This window comes from Centropristis striata, chromosome 1 (genome assembly GCF_030273125.1).
Source record: "Centropristis striata isolate RG_2023a ecotype Rhode Island chromosome 1, C.striata_1.0, whole genome shotgun sequence".
Classification (NCBI taxonomy): Eukaryota; Metazoa; Chordata; class Actinopteri; order Perciformes; family Serranidae; genus Centropristis; species Centropristis striata.
In genome coordinates this window covers 43,468,085-43,483,787 of record NC_081517.1, presented here as the reverse complement: position 1 = coordinate 43,483,787, position 15,703 = coordinate 43,468,085, and the positions used below count along the sequence as shown (strand labels likewise).

The following is a 15,703-nucleotide window of genomic DNA, read 5'->3' as shown; positions in this document are numbered from 1 at the left end:
AAGAAGTGCTATGATAAGGGTTGCTTTAGGGACTGATTAATGCAAATCCAGACCTCACTGCATAAAAAATAAACGCATATGGTGTGTTCTTTACACAATAACAATTTTTCCTGAAATTAGATTTTATTGCCTTGTCTACAGAATTGCAAAATATTGAAATGTAACCCCTGTATCATGATACATAGTGTAAAGCAAGGTTATTATAGTTAACGAAAACGAACGAAATAACGAAAACTAGAATTGAAAAAACATTTTCGTTAACTGAAATAAAAATAAAAACTAGAGTTTTTAAAAAAACGATAACCAACTGAAACTGTATTGTGTGCTTACAAAACTAACTAAAATTATAGTGAAAATGTCCTTAGTTTTCGTTTTTGTCAACTTTTTTCATTCATAATTCAGTGTTTCTGTTTGAACATGCAACACATGGTAAATATGTTTACTGAGACTGGGATGTTTACACTAGAACCAAAATTCAAAACAGTTAATAACCTTATTGGGGCTGAGATGATAAACCAAAGGAAATAAAGGCAAAATTTATTATGACCTCTTTGAATCTGGCAGCCAACACATAGCCCATTACAAAAAAACTAAAACTAACACTAAAACTAATAAAAACTAAACTAAAACTAAGCATTTTCAAAAAAATAAAAAATAAACTAAAACTAGAAAACTCACTCTTAAAACTAACTAAAACTAACTGAATTTGAAAACTATTATAACCTTGGTGTAAAGCCAGATTCTTGCCATTACACAGCCCTAAAAAATAAAAGCTCCTTTTAAAAACATACAGTGAGTACACAACAAACACAACACTCTTTCCTATGGGCACTTTTATTCCATTTGGCATTACAAATATAAACAGGACAATGGAAAACAAATAATTTAACCTGATTGTGTAGAAAATGAATGACCAAATTCAGGATAAACCCTTACAAGTACTGGAAACTGTGTGCTTGAGGACAAATTATTTTTGACTAAGGCTTTCTAATAGGAGCACAGCATATTTTTACAACACACATCTCAGCTGTTGAACTATATATTGCATCTTTTTTTTAGAAGAGAAAAAAATGTTTTTTTGTTGTTGTTTTTTTTTACTAAAATACAACTTGTTAGTTCTACAGATTGTTTTGAAAGACATAAGAGCACATTGAAAGGAGTGACAGTGGTTACAGCTCTGCATCTGATGTTTGAATAAACCTGCATGATGTTGAACCTTTTCACTGATGCATCTAAGAACTGACTTTATTCTCACCATATTTGCAGCTTCCTCAAATTCTGCAACAAATTATAAGATATTTGCACATAATCACAGCAGCTTTGCAAGTCAACATATCAAGTGGCTTTTGTTTTGCACCTTAATTGATCACAACACAATCACACTTTTCTTGTACACGCAAACAAACCGTGTTTTTGTAAAAACCAATTAAGCAGAAATTATCAGCACACTTTAATAACCACGTGTTTGTTAATTTTAAGTGATGACAATTACACTGACTAGTCATTTTCACAGAGAGAGATATACATATTGTAATCGAAACAGTGCTTCCATTTAAAGTTTCTTTGTGGTTTTTTTTAAGTGTCAGCTTGAAACATTTATATATTGTGCACACAAATATCTTTTCTGGTGTTTATTAGTAAAAACAGCATGCACAGAGATGCCTTATCATGCTCTATAACACCCTGCTACCTACAATTGGTGGAATATTATTCTTTTATAGCGAACAGGCAAAATGTGAAGACTCTTAAGAGTGTTTAACAGGAAGCTGCAGCCACTGGAACTATAAATAGACTATTAATTAATTATCAGGTGACTAAGGTGCTTCATTACTTTAATTTCAGTTAACAGTGTCCAACCAGTATTTTTAGGAACAAGTGCATTATTTTTCCAGTTTTCCTGACATATCACAGCAAATCAAAAGGTCATATGTACAATACTAAAGTTTTATTTTTTTAACCCATAAGAACCCATGGTGACACCCGTAACAAACACTTTAAATCTTCTAGAATCTCACATATTCAGCTTTATGCTTCACATTAACTCATTAAATCCCTAAGAGACATATACTCAACACCCTGGTGTGGTGGTCATGTGACAGGAAGTGACTTCTCTAAAATGTGGCTGTGACTGGAAACAGAAATGTGAAAAAGTAGCTAATTTCAAAAAGCTTATTTTTTGTTACGAGGCTAAGTTTAAACCCGTTTAACAATTCTAATGCGTTAATAGTTTGTCCTGTATTGCATTTAACTTGTTCTGACCAGATTTCCTGAACAAATTAAAGTCACAATTTTGATATATGTGATGGAGATGCAAACAAAAAGGTTATTTGTTTGTATTTATGATTGATTTATTATTATTATTTTTACTTAAAAACAAATCTGAAAAATAATTTATTGTTAAACAGCGCTATTAATGTGACAATTTTGATCGATGTTGTGGAGATGGAAAGAAAAAGGCAAATTTGTTTCTGCAAGCAGAAAAGGTGTCTAGTTTATTCATTTAAAAATAAGAAATATTATAAACATAAATACAATAAACGCCCAATGTATCGTATATATATGTCACATTACAGATCTTTGACATTTAGGGGTGGAATTTTTTTTTTAAAACATCAGAAAAGTGTTCTATGTGGTCCCCTTGGTCTGTTGTATATCCCCCATCATTTTCCCTTTAAGGATAAACAGGTCTGGGTTCTTATGGGTTAAAATCAGTGTAATTAAGATGGAATGTGAACAAGGTTATGAATGACCCCTTAAAGCACCAATCAGCAGCAGCCGCCTGGGAATATCGTAGCTCCTCTTCCTTCATTCAAACCACAAATAATTCTCTCTGTTGTTTCTTCAGCGAGGTGGGACATGATGTCAGTCACACAGATGGAACATGGTCTCACAGAAATCCGTGGAATAGCCACGGATTTTGCTTAACTCAAAATCCGTGGAATAGCCACGGAATCGCTCAAATTTCCCTGAAACTGACACGGATTTCGCTACAATGCAAGTTAATGACAGTCATATCCCGTGGCTATTCCATGGATATTTGTTCCTATTGGTTTGTTCCAAGTCACGTGACTTTCAAGGTCCCGGCGGTCAGAACAAAAAACATGGCGAACAGTTCTCTCATTTTTAGTGAAAAATCAATATTTTGACTTAGTTTCTGCATAAAAATGGATTTTGATCACATTTCTAGTGAGAAATATATGTTTTATTTTCTAAATCTTCACTCAGTGAATGTACATAATCACTTTGTATGTTGGAATAGCCACGGGATATGACATTCATTCATTAACTTGCATTGTAGCGAAATCCGTGTCAGTTTCACGGAAATTTGAGTGATTCCGTAGCTATTCCACGGATTTTGAGTTAAGCAAAATCCGTAGCTATTTCACGGATTTCTGTGAGACCAGGTTGCACAGATGGCACGATGACGACGACAGCGTGATTCAGAGATGAACTGGTAGGGGGGTGAGTGCAAATCGGCCAGTTCTAATAAGTGCATGTGTATGTGTGTGTGTGTGTGTGCGTTTATGTACAATGTAGAGTCTTGTGCGCTGAGAGAGAGATCGTGGGGCTACTGCAGGTAGCGGTAGACTTTGAAGCAATGGTTGCCAGAATCTGCAACCACAACATGTCCGTCGGAGGTGAGAGCCAGTCCCTGGGGGCCGTAGAGCGGGTCGGCCGACGTGTTGATGTAGGACAGGAAGGAGCCGCTGCCGTCAAACACCTGAGAGACAAAGAGAATTATACAGTCAGGGCTCTTGTAGCTTCAAAGCCCCAAGGCCAGATAATGCTGGGCTTACACCAAATGATCTCCCAGTCCCAGACTAGAAACTAAAAGTCTTTAGTAAATCTAGGAGTCTTACTGGAGTCACAGCGCTCCGTCATCTCCATCATTAAGTGTAAGGTAGTAATCTGCTCTGTTTCATATCAGTCTTTTCCTAGTCTTGGTTTGGATCATATCAAACGTGTTTGATATGATCTCGCTCAACACAAAATGCAAAGATTGTTTAAGAATATTTTCTCACAACACTCTCATGCCAGGAGACACTGTGTCTCCCACTTTCCCGCTTGCTTTAATGTGTTTCCTTCTTAGATATCATGGATTGGCCCGGATTTAATATTTTATTTCCATTTAATTTAAAAGCTCCTAATTTAACATGTATTATGTAATTTGCTGTTTATAATGTTTTAGCTTGTTTTTTTAACCACATGTTTAGTCTGGCAGGTGTACCTTGCTCTCATTTGTATTGTGGAAATTTTTTTTTTTTGGATTGTTACTGTTGTCAATATTTATTGTTTGTCATGGTCTTTGATGTGATGTGATGCCGACTGCAGATCAAATATCCTTCAGGATAATAAAGTCAAAGTTGAGTCGAGTTGAGTTTATCTGCAGTTTATAGTAATAATGTTGCAATAAAGTTTGTAAATTATTGATTAACTGTTGCATGATTACATTGTGTCAGGCATTCAGAGCAAGGTGCAGTGATATGGGCTGGTTGGCAAAATGAAATAGGGGTCCAAATACTTATTTTTTTTAAATTATTGATTAATCTAATGATTTTTAATTCTTCGATTAAATGTCTTGTTTTGCCAGAAGCCAAAGATATTCAGTTTAATATGATAAAAAAGCAAGTAAAAAAGCAAGAAATCTCAATATTTGAGAGGCTGAATCAGCATTTTTGCATGAAAAATTACACTGGTCGATTATCAAAATAGCACTTTTTTGTTTCCTAGCTCTAAAATTGAGTCATTTCAAAATACTGGATTTCTGACACACACACACACACACACACACACCAAAGAACTGTAGCAGGCAACAGGGCACACTTGTTGTGAAACAGAATATGATTAATTTACTAAAAGTTAATTTGAGTCATTGATATTTTCAGTTGGTATATTGACACTATAAATAGGCACAATGCTTTGGAAGAGGAAAATTTAATTATCCAATGTGCAAGACCAGAAAATTTCAAATAAGTCTCAATAGTTGTTTTTTTCCTTTTCTTAACTCCTTCCTACTGAAAAACAGTATTTGCTCATCTGATTAGTTGTATAAAGGACAAAACTGATTTAATAATATTGATGAATATATATATAATTGTTTATAATATTTGTATGTGACTATATTGATTATTCATATATATATGTATATAGATATATATATCTATATACACACAATTGTTCATTATTTCATATATATATGCATTAATATAGCTTTTTACCATACTGACATGTTAATAACATAATACTAACTATCCAAGTCAAATTGATCTGTTAAGGGGTAGGACTAGATAAGTTTTTTTACTTCCTCCTACCCCCTTTCGAGCTTGCAGAAAGTGTCTGTTTTTGAAAGTTGTCTGAATTTTTTTTGCTTTTTTGTTTTGTTTTTTATTTATTCATCTATTAATATTTAAACTTGTTTTTTTATTGCTTGCATGTTCGAAATAAAGACAATCAATCAATCAATCAATGATGCACAATAACTGAAGAGGCTTTTGAAAATTTGAAGAAAACCATTCTTCATTTTCTTCATTTGTATGTGTTACAGGGATTAGATTCTATTCCTGCCCACCTGTATCCTGCTGTTGCCCCAGTCGGCCACGATGATGTTTCCATTGACGTCCACTGCTACTCCTGTGGGGGCGTTGAACTGGCCGTTCCCCTCGCCGTTAGAACCAAACTTCAGCAAGAATTCTCCTTCTGTGTTGAACACCTACATTTAGGTTTTCAAAGACAATAATCCAAAATTAATATAAAAATTACATGGGCCATTGTGTGCCAGCACGGTAAAGAAAATATGATAAAATAATACATTAACCAAAGGATAGTTTTGTTAAAGAAATACTTACAATGACCATGATACACATTTCAGACTTAGTTGTAGTGATAGTGATTTTCACGCTCTAAGCATCTGATTAGGGCTGGGCGATATGGCCCTAAAAGATTATCACGATATTGCAGGCTATTTATGCGATAACGATATTCTTGATGATATTAGGGAAATACTTAAAAATATATAGAAAATATGATTTTTTTTAGTCTGTATAAATAAATAAAAATCTAAAATGTAGTGTGAAGTGCAAATCTCAACAGTTGCCAAATACAAAAAAAATTACTCTTGACTCTTGAGTATGAGCAAATAGTTTAGTTTTAATTATACTATTTTAAATTTTATTTTACAATACATTAACCCTTTATCAGGCAAAGAACTCTATTTGGTAACTTCAGGTAATATTTCAAGAAAAAAGTTGCAAATTTACTAGATTAAAGTGGCAAATCTACAAGAAAAAAAGTCGCAGATTTAAGAGATTTAAAGTGGCAAATCTGCGCGAAAAAGTCGCAGATTTACGAGAAAAAAGTGGGGAAAAAGCAACTTTTTTTCTCCCAGATTCACCACTTTAACCCAAATTTCAACCCTAGAGAATATTGGAGGATATTACATACTGCCAGAATGTGTAAAAAAACATACGAAAATAATATTTTGAGAAAAAAGTTTACGAGATTAAAGTGGCAAATCTATGAGAAAAAAATGTGCAGATTTATGAGATTTAAAGTGGTGAATCTGTGAGAAAAAAGTTGCTTTTCCCCACTTTAAATATATTAAATCTGCAACTTTTTTTCTAGTAAATTTGCAACTATTTTCTCGAAATATTACCTGAAGTTACCAAATATAGTTCTTTGCCTGATAAAGGGTTAAATGTATGATATTTCCAAAGTAGAAAATACATTTGTTTTAAATAATCGTGAACTCAATATTGACAATTGAAAAGCCTTTCAAGTCATCATTTTACCACTAAAATATTAACTGCTACTAGTTTTCTTTACAGCCCTAGACTTTGTAAACCTGTAAAACCTTCCACCACTTTGATGCTGCACCTACCTTGACTGAGTGGTTGTGGAAATCTGTCACGATGATTTCATTGTTGTTGTTGACAGCAGCAAAGTGAGGCCCTTAAAAAAAAAGACAGTAAAGTCTCAGATAGAAGTTGTTGGTCAAAACCAAACAGCAGAAATAATCTCATGAGAGATGTTTTTCAGAGGACATGCAAATGAATAAAAAAATAATTTAATGACAAAACAAGATTCAAACTGGTACTACATGCTGTTGTTTTTTTTTGTTTTTTTTAGAACAGATGAGTTCACAGTCGTACAAACAGAGTTATTCTTCAGTGACTTGTACCAGGAGAACTTCACTATGACGGCATATTAAAGCCAAGTATGAATAAAAATACAAACCCAGGGCTGGGGAGGTAATATTTCGAGAAAAAAGTTGCAAATTTACTAGATTAAAGTGGTAAATTTACAAGAAAAAAAGTTGCAGATTTAAGAGATTTAAAGTGGCAAACCTGCGCGAAAAAAGTCACAGATTTACGAGAAAAAATTTGCAACTTTTTTCCCATTAATTTGAGTATGTATTATCCTCCAATATTCTCTAGGGATGAAATTTGGAATTTGCAAGTATTTCAATGAGTGTCCTATTAAGGGTTAAAGTTACCTGTTACCAGTGGGGAAAGTATTCAGATCCCTTACTGAAGTAAAAGTACTAATCCCACACTGTGAATTTACTTCACTACAAGTAAAAGTCCTGCATTCAAAACTTACTGAAGTAAAAGTACAAAAGTATCAGCATCAAAATGTACTTAAAGTATAGTAAAGTAAAGTAAAAGTACTCGTTATTCAGAATGGACCCACTCAGATTGCTTTATATTTTCTAAATATATCATTGGATTTTACAATATTATTATTGATGCATTTATGTAAGCAGTGTTTTAATTGCCTCAAGGTAGGGCTCATTTAAACTACTTAATATACTTTTATGGGGTTTAATTTAAAAAAAAAAAAAGACAGTAAAGTCTCAGATAGATGTTGTTGGTCAAAACCAAACAGCAGTAGTTCGGTTTAGAAATAATCTCATGAGAGATGTTTTTCAGAGGACATGCAAATGAATAAAAAATTAATTTAATGACAAAACAAGATTCAAACTGGTACTACATGCTGTTGTTTTTAGAACAGATGAGTTCATTGTATGTTTTTAACAGATAACAGTGAATAATGAGTGTCTGTTGGTTCCTGTCTCGTCTATTTGTTTAAATAAAAACACCAGAAGTCAAAGCTTGATGGGATCTTTCTGGCTCCTGGTTTGGCATTCGTCTTCATTCCACATGCAGGTGTGATCTGGCTGGAGGAAGGCTGTAGGAGGGGCAGTGTGCACATATTACCATTGAGTGTACCTGCAAACTGCCTGTCGCCGTTGCCACGGTTACCGAACTTGGTGACCAGCTTGCCGTTGAGCTGGAAGATGAAGACGCAGCACGCCTTGTTGTCGACCACGATGATGTGTCCGTTTCTGTCCACCGACACGCCTTTAGGGCCCATCAGCTTCCCCGAGCCGATCTTGTTCTGGAGGAGACGCAGGTTTCACATTTCGGTTACAAGCTTTTAACCCTTAATAGGACACTCACTGAAATACTTGCATATTCCAAATTTCAACCCTAGAGAATAGAGAACCCTTCTGGGAAAAAAAAGTTGCTTTTTTCCCACTTTTTTCTCGTAAATCTGCGACTTTTTTCGCACAGATTTACCACATTAAATCTCTTAAAATTTATTTTTTTAATTTATTTTTTTTAATTTATTTTCTACTTTGGAAATATCATACATTTAACCCTTTATCAGGCAAAGAACTATATTTGGTAACTTCAGGTAATATTTCCAGAAAAAAGTTGCAAATTTACAAGAAAAAAAGTTGCAGATTTAATATATTTAAAGTGGGGAAAAAGCAACTTTTTTCTCCCAGATTCACCACTTTAAATCTCATAAATCTGCACATTTTTTTCTCGTAGATTTGCCACTTTAATCTCGTCAACTTTTTTCTCAAAATATTATTTTTGTATTTTTTTTTACACATTCTGGCAGTATGTAATATCCTCCAATATTCTCTAGGGTTGAAATTTGGAATGTGCAAGTATTTCAATGAGTGTCCTATTAAGGGTTAAAGTGGTGAATCTGGGAGAAAAAAAAAGTTGCTTTTTTCCCACTTTTTTCTCGTAAATCTGCGACTTTTTTCCCACAGATTTGACACATTAAGTCTCTAAAATCTGTGACTTTTTTTCTTGTAGATTTGCCACTTTAATCTAGTAAATTTGCAACTTTTTTCTCGAAATATTACCTGAAGTTACCAAATATAGTTCTTTGCCTGATAAAGGGTTAACCAGAGCCGGCCCAAGGCATAAGCGAACTAAGCGACTGCTTAGGGCCCCGTGGCCACTAGGGGGCCCCCAAGAGCAATGCAAAAAATATTTTTTATTTTATTTAAAAATGCCAAGATAAAGGTATGTTGTCTTGGTAATGGATTGTTTATCAAAGAGATTTGTGTAGCTGTTAATAGCAAATTAGCTAGTTGTTTTTGCATCCGGCTACTTTATATAGTTTGAGATTTGTTGTTTGCACAAATTGTTTGCTGCACATTGCTGTTGCAGTTTTTTGAAGCCAAAAATAATAAACCAGATGAAACTTTTACTAAAATATATATAATATAGGTTTTTTTTTATATAATATTTTACCATTTGGAACGATGTGTAAATCAACCCTAGCTCGCTCTTCTCGTTGAATGTGCTACATTTTGAGATTAAAAACCATATTATGTGACACCCTGGACATCATTTATTCATTGGTATTATTTGTATTATTATTGCATTGGGCCACCCCCATTAATGTGTAAAGACATATCAGGCTGACAATAGGATCATGTAAACAACACTGACAGAGCCACAATGGGTTTATAGTAGGTGTGTGAATGATCAACAATCAATTATTAAATTGTTTAATTATTATTGGCAGAAATAAAGGGACCCAAAATCGAATTCTGCTTTGGGCCCCATGGAGGCTTGGGCCAGCTCTGCTCTTAACCTCCAGAATCTGAATGAGTTGTGAAAAATGCAAATGACTCACAGATGTGAATCAGGGTTCGGCATGCACCTGATTTGAATAGTTGAAAGAGTCTTGTTCAAAAGAGTCCATCATTGTAAAGGTACAGGAAGAGGAAATCTAAACACGTAATAGCAGTATTTATGGCAGTAACTCTATGAGATACAGATAAAACACTAAATCTCCACTTACCTTAAACTTGCCTTCATTTGAAAAGATGCTGACCCATTTGTTGTCATAGTCTGCAATGATGATGTCACCGTTTGGGTGGATGGCCACTCCCGTCGGCCGCTGCAGTTGACCCGGAGTCCTGCCGCGGACGCCAAAACGACTTTTGAACAGGCCGTCATTGGAGAAAATCTGCATCACACAAATCAGGTTAAAGTTACCTGTTACCAGTGGTGAAAGTTGCAGAAAAAAGTCGCAGATTTAAGAGATTTAAAGTGGTGAATCCGCGCAAAAAAAGTTGCAGATTTACAAGAAAAAAGTGGAAAAAATAAACTTTTTTCTCCCAGATTCACCACTTTAACCCTTAATAGGACACTCACTGAAATACTTGCAAATTCCAAACTTCAACCCTAGAGAATATTGGAGGATATTACATACATAATGTGTAAAAAAAAAAACATACGAAAATAATATTTTGAGAAAAAAGTTTACAAGATTAAAATGGCAAATCTACGAGAAAAAAATGTGCAGATATGAGATTTAAAGTGGTGAATCTGGGAGAAAAAAGTTGCTTTTTTCCCCACTTTTTTCTCGTAAATCTGCAACTTTTTTCGCGCAGATTTGCCACTTTAAATCTCTTAAATCTGAGACTTTTTTTCTTGTAGATTTGCCACTTTAGTCTAGTAAATTTGCAACTTTTTTCTCGAAATATTACCTGAAGTTACCAAATATAGTTCTTTGCCTGATAAAGGGATAAAGCCATTCTACAGTTATAGACAGTATATTTCCACTGAGATGACAAAGTGCACAGGCAGCAGTGTTTCATGTACCTGAACAGTGATAAGTATGAATTCTCTTGAACAAACGTCTCTATCTATCTATCTACAGCCTGACAGCAGCATCTTCATACAGAAGTTATTTTTACCTGCACACACTGGTTGTTGCTGTCTGCTATCAGCACCTTCCCCAGAGCCGAGGCAGCCACTCCCTGCAGATTAGTGAACTCTCCTTTGTTTCTTCCCTTTGTGCCTAAAAACATGAAATGCATTAGTCGACTCGTGGTAACTAAAAGCATCATACTTACTATAGATTACAGATAGTATAGGGTTAACTAATTCATGGACTGCATTGTGGTACTATTTTTTTTTTTATTTATTTTTTTTTTATTTATATTACATATATGCCAAATACCAACTTTTAAGGTGAAATTAAGCATTATTTGTGTCATTTTTTAAGGCCGACATAAATATTCAATCAATCACTTTTAAATGTTCCAGTTGGTATTTTGCATATATATATATATATATATATATGCATAAAAAAGACACTGAACCTCCACTATATTCTTGCTCTGACTCTAGACTATAGATCCAGAAACTTAATTTCCTCATCTTGATTGCCTACTTACAAAAAAAACTAAGGGGAAATGATCCAACGACTGAGCAAGATGGGCAATTTGGTGGCCATTTGATACAAATTAGAAGGTCAAAAACTCAAAATTTCGCTTGGGAACCATTTTTTTTGGACTCAGCAGCCTTGAGATAAGTAAAGTAGACTGGTTCCTGACTTGTACCCATAAATGCTCCTCACTTCTTATAGGAGGCCTTTATTCTGAAATCCGTCTAGACTATGGTGCTTGGAGGGAGTCGCTCTCGTACCGATCCTGAAGATGAGGTCGTCCTCGATGGGGTTTTCTTTCCTCCTCCCGGTGCTGTACATACTGGCCGGCCTCTTGATGGCCTTCTGCTTGATGTGCCCGCTGCCCGGAGACTTCAGCCTCTTCTTGATGCCGTCTGAAGTCGGCGACACGTCTATGGACTTTGTGGCCTTTATTTTGAAGGGGCTTCCTTTGATATGTTGGTCATATAAACGCAGCGACAAATTAAAAGTCCCCTCTTTGGGAGCCGTGAACAGAAACTCATAAGTGCCGTTCTTGTTGTCCAGTATCTCCCCCTCCCCTCTGCTGCCGTCAGCTGACGACATGTCCGCGGTGATGACCGCGTTGCCCATTTTACACAGCTCGCCGTCTTTGTCTTTAGTGGTGATGGTGATGGCGGTGGGGACGCCCACCACGCAGTGCCGCAGCCCTTCGCCTGTGGCCACGGTCTCCGAGGCCACAGAGTTAGTGGTGACGATGGTCCCCAGGTTGTGGATGGACTTCTTCAGCCCCTCCGTCTCCACGATGAAGTCCAGCTGGTCGTTCTCTCCGGGCTGCAGAGGAAGCTCCTGACTGGCGAGCTCCATGAGGCGCTCGCTCATCTGCTTCTTCACCAGCAGCACCTCGGCCTCGGTGCCGTGGCTCAGCGCCTGCTCCGTGAAGTTGCAGCTGCTGTTGATGCCGTCCTGGCCCTGCAGCAGCGTGTCCAGCTGGGCCTGCAGCACCTGGTACACACACACACACACACACAGAGCACGGGGCAGCAGGGTTCCTGTGGTTAGAGACCATGAATAAGTGCAGTAAAAACACATCGAAACACAGACAGATCCAGTCAGTGGAAACAGAATTCCCCTAAAAGTTCAACACATACAAATAAAGAATACCACATGACTTGCAACCATTACACGGGTGAGATCTTTGCTTTTTTAGTACATGTTGGCACTAGCATACCCTCTTCTGATTCTGTACACTGAACAGCTTTTAGACATGAAAACAGACGAATATTTGTCAGACATGCAAAGATTAGTCTGTGAAATCTTACTGGGGCAGTTTACTTATAGAGTAAGAAGTTCGGGGTTTGTACAAAGTCCTAAAAGTTTGAAAAAGGCTGAATTTTAACCATTGTTTTCAAGGTTAGGAGGAATATGCTTGAATTTAAATCTACCCCTTTAAAAATGCTTCATCAGCTGGTGTTTCATCACAATCATTCATGTAAATTAAAAATCTTAATATTTTCAGTCAAAGTTAAATTGTGCATCTGGTAATATAAACAGTGTCACTGTACACTGATTGTCTTGTGAATACATTTATTCTATAAACAGTTACATTTGTAGAGACAATTTAGATGTGATGATAATAAACAGTTCAAGAGTGTGGATATTTTTGAGAGAGATTTTTTGTTACTCTCACAAAGCTGTACCAACCCTGAAAGGCTGAAACTCCAAATATTGATGCTAAAAAACTCACATTTTATATATGACAATATGTTTTGTCCTTAAGTCATTGACACATTTCTGTACTTTTCCAACCTTTTAAAGTGTAAAGCACTTTGGTAAACTGTTTTGAACATGTGCTAAATACATAAAATCATGTGCACTGAAAGTAACTTTTGCACTAATGATCCATTAAATGTTTGCTAATCACAGAAACTCACCTAATTTCTAATTTCTTTGTGCTGAACAATAGACATGTTACACGTTTGTGATCAAATTCAATCTGAATTGCCAATGAATTCAAATTGATAAAGCAAATAAATCTAAATTCCTGTTCAATGTGTGGTTGATTTGAGGAAACTTTCAAGGTTCATCAGTCAACCACAATTGAAAACCCATTTTTCTCTCAAAAGATAAAAACTAGTTCCGATCAGTCAAGGTAAAGTTGAAAAAATTAAAGATTGATTTAAAGATTATTTAACTTTTTGTCATTATTTTTTTTTACATTGGCTATTTTCCTAAAATTTTGTCTTAATTTAATAAGAAAGATCTTGCAAGAGAGACACTTTGTCCATGCGACTCTCCTGCATAAATAAAGAATAAATGAAATGGAAATCAAGCCACATGTATGATGCATACTGAGGTAAATCATGCATTAAATCATCACAAGTCATGCTTTACTTTGTAACTAGAGAAACTGTGACCTTACAATAAGCTACAAGTCACATTTACATCATGAAATCTCTCAGTAGGGTATAGAGCATGTGTTAAAACAGGAAGCTCTTTGTTCTTGTGCTCTTTAAATTGATTTCCACTGTTCCTCCTCATTACTGGGACATCATTTCAATAAAGCATGGAGACGGACTCACCCGCATCTGACCATCACACTCCTCCTCTTCTTCTCCAACAAGAGAAGCCATCAAGCCATTTATCCCTGAAGTCAAATGTTTCAGCCCCGCCCTCTGCTATCTCTTCCTGTTTACACTAATTCATAATCTGAAGCTCTAAAAATGTACATACTGTCTGTACATACTGTAAGAAAAGAGATTAAGCTTCAGAGGAAGAGGATAAAGTGTCCACAGCATGAAGAGCAGAGCTGCTCACTGTTCCCTCGCCGTCTCTGACACACCCAAAGTGTACACACACACACACACACACACACACACAGTACACTGGCTCCATCTAGCTAACAGCAACAACAAAACTGAAAGTCACTTATCTGACTTTCCCCTGGGCTTTAGTGTTTTGACTGCACACCACCCAGTGAATTGTAAATCATTAGCGGCCCATGTGATGCAGCTCCCTGAGGGGGCGGCAGCAGGTCCTAACCAGGCCGGCTGATTGGTTGAGTGGATGGGGGTGGTCTGTTAATCGCCTATCAGACCAGCTGAGCCCCAGACACACACCAGCAAAAACAGCCTGATGAGCAGCCTGTGAAGAGTTAAATGCTGTCCTCAAACAGATTATATTTAGGTCAATGTTCATATTAAAGGGGACATGTTCTCATATTTAGGCTCATTCTTGATTTTTTGGGACTATTTGGGACTTCGCCCGATGTAAGTCGCGAAAAACTGCCCAAAATTTTACATTGAAATGAATGGGACGGGCGACAAAAAATGAGCAAAAAAGAACAATAATTGTAGATTTTTAAACGTCTACTTCTCCGGCATAATTTCACCTAGAGACTCCATTTAAACTTTAAACATTAGACACAAGTCTTGTGTATTGGTGTATTAATCCACGTTTCGATAGGTCATATAGTTTTTTATCAATCCCTGTTCAATGACCATGATCATTTTTGGAGAAATTCTGAGATTATAATGGGTGTGTATTGCACGGAATGTTCATGTCACAGTGTGTGACATCATCGCCAGAGTGTAGAGGGAGAGAAAAAACTGTCAAAAAATAAATTTGAAAACTGCGCTCCAGGCCGCAAATTCCACTCTACAGAGATAATTTATACATAAAAACGTAGGAAAATTTGTCTTCTCCCTCACAATCCTCTGGTAAAGCTGTCAGAGTTATAGTTTGGGCGTAGGACGCACAGATGATTCACCAACACCACCAACAGCCTCATTGGCTCCCATATTAAAAACGCACGAAGATTTCTAAAAAAAGGAGGATGGAACAGTTTTTTTAGATCGCTCTAACAAAGCTATTTTTTCATTTTTTTGAAAAAAAAACATATGTAGACGTTCAAGTGAAGTCGGATCAATAATAGGTATTATGGTTTTGCCAAAAATGTTTTCTGTTCGGGGCCAGAAATTCCATTCCATCAGTCTCTGCTGTCACTATGCCAGAAGAGGTGCCAGTTAATTCTGTTGATTGCTTTGATCTGATTAACTTTGATCTTTGATGTGATTACAGTTACAGATACACACACACACACACACGTAAGTGCGCACACTCCTCACACATGCAAACACACACACACACACACACACACTCTCTGAAGAATCTCATCATAGTGTACACAGACCGGCAGTAGCCCCCGTGGCCCTTTCAAAATTTCCCCAGAGGAAAT

General features: G+C 36.2%; 1 protein-coding gene across 3 annotated transcripts in view; it reads right to left on the bottom strand.

Annotated features, from left to right (window-relative positions):
- Positions 1-3,404: 3,404 nt before the first annotated feature.
- Positions 3,405-15,703, bottom strand: part of trim2a (tripartite motif containing 2a) — a 36,764-nt gene continuing 24,465 nt past the window's right edge. For 2 of the 3 annotated variants that reach the window (XM_059343097.1, XM_059343103.1), the window contains exons 6-12: positions 11,748-12,471; positions 11,015-11,118; positions 10,114-10,281; positions 8,217-8,397; positions 6,878-6,948; positions 5,570-5,710; positions 3,405-3,721 (exon numbers count right to left, since the gene is read on the bottom strand). In XM_059343097.1, the coding sequence (XP_059199080.1) occupies positions 3,569-3,721; positions 5,570-5,710; positions 6,878-6,948; positions 8,217-8,397; positions 10,114-10,281; positions 11,015-11,118; positions 11,748-12,471 (1,542 nt within the window). In that variant the 3' untranslated portion in view covers positions 3,405-3,568. The remainder of the gene's footprint in view (positions 3,722-5,569; positions 5,711-6,877; positions 6,949-8,216; positions 8,398-10,113; positions 10,282-11,014; positions 11,119-11,747; positions 12,472-15,703) is intronic. The other variant, XM_059343113.1, reaches the window with a different exon arrangement.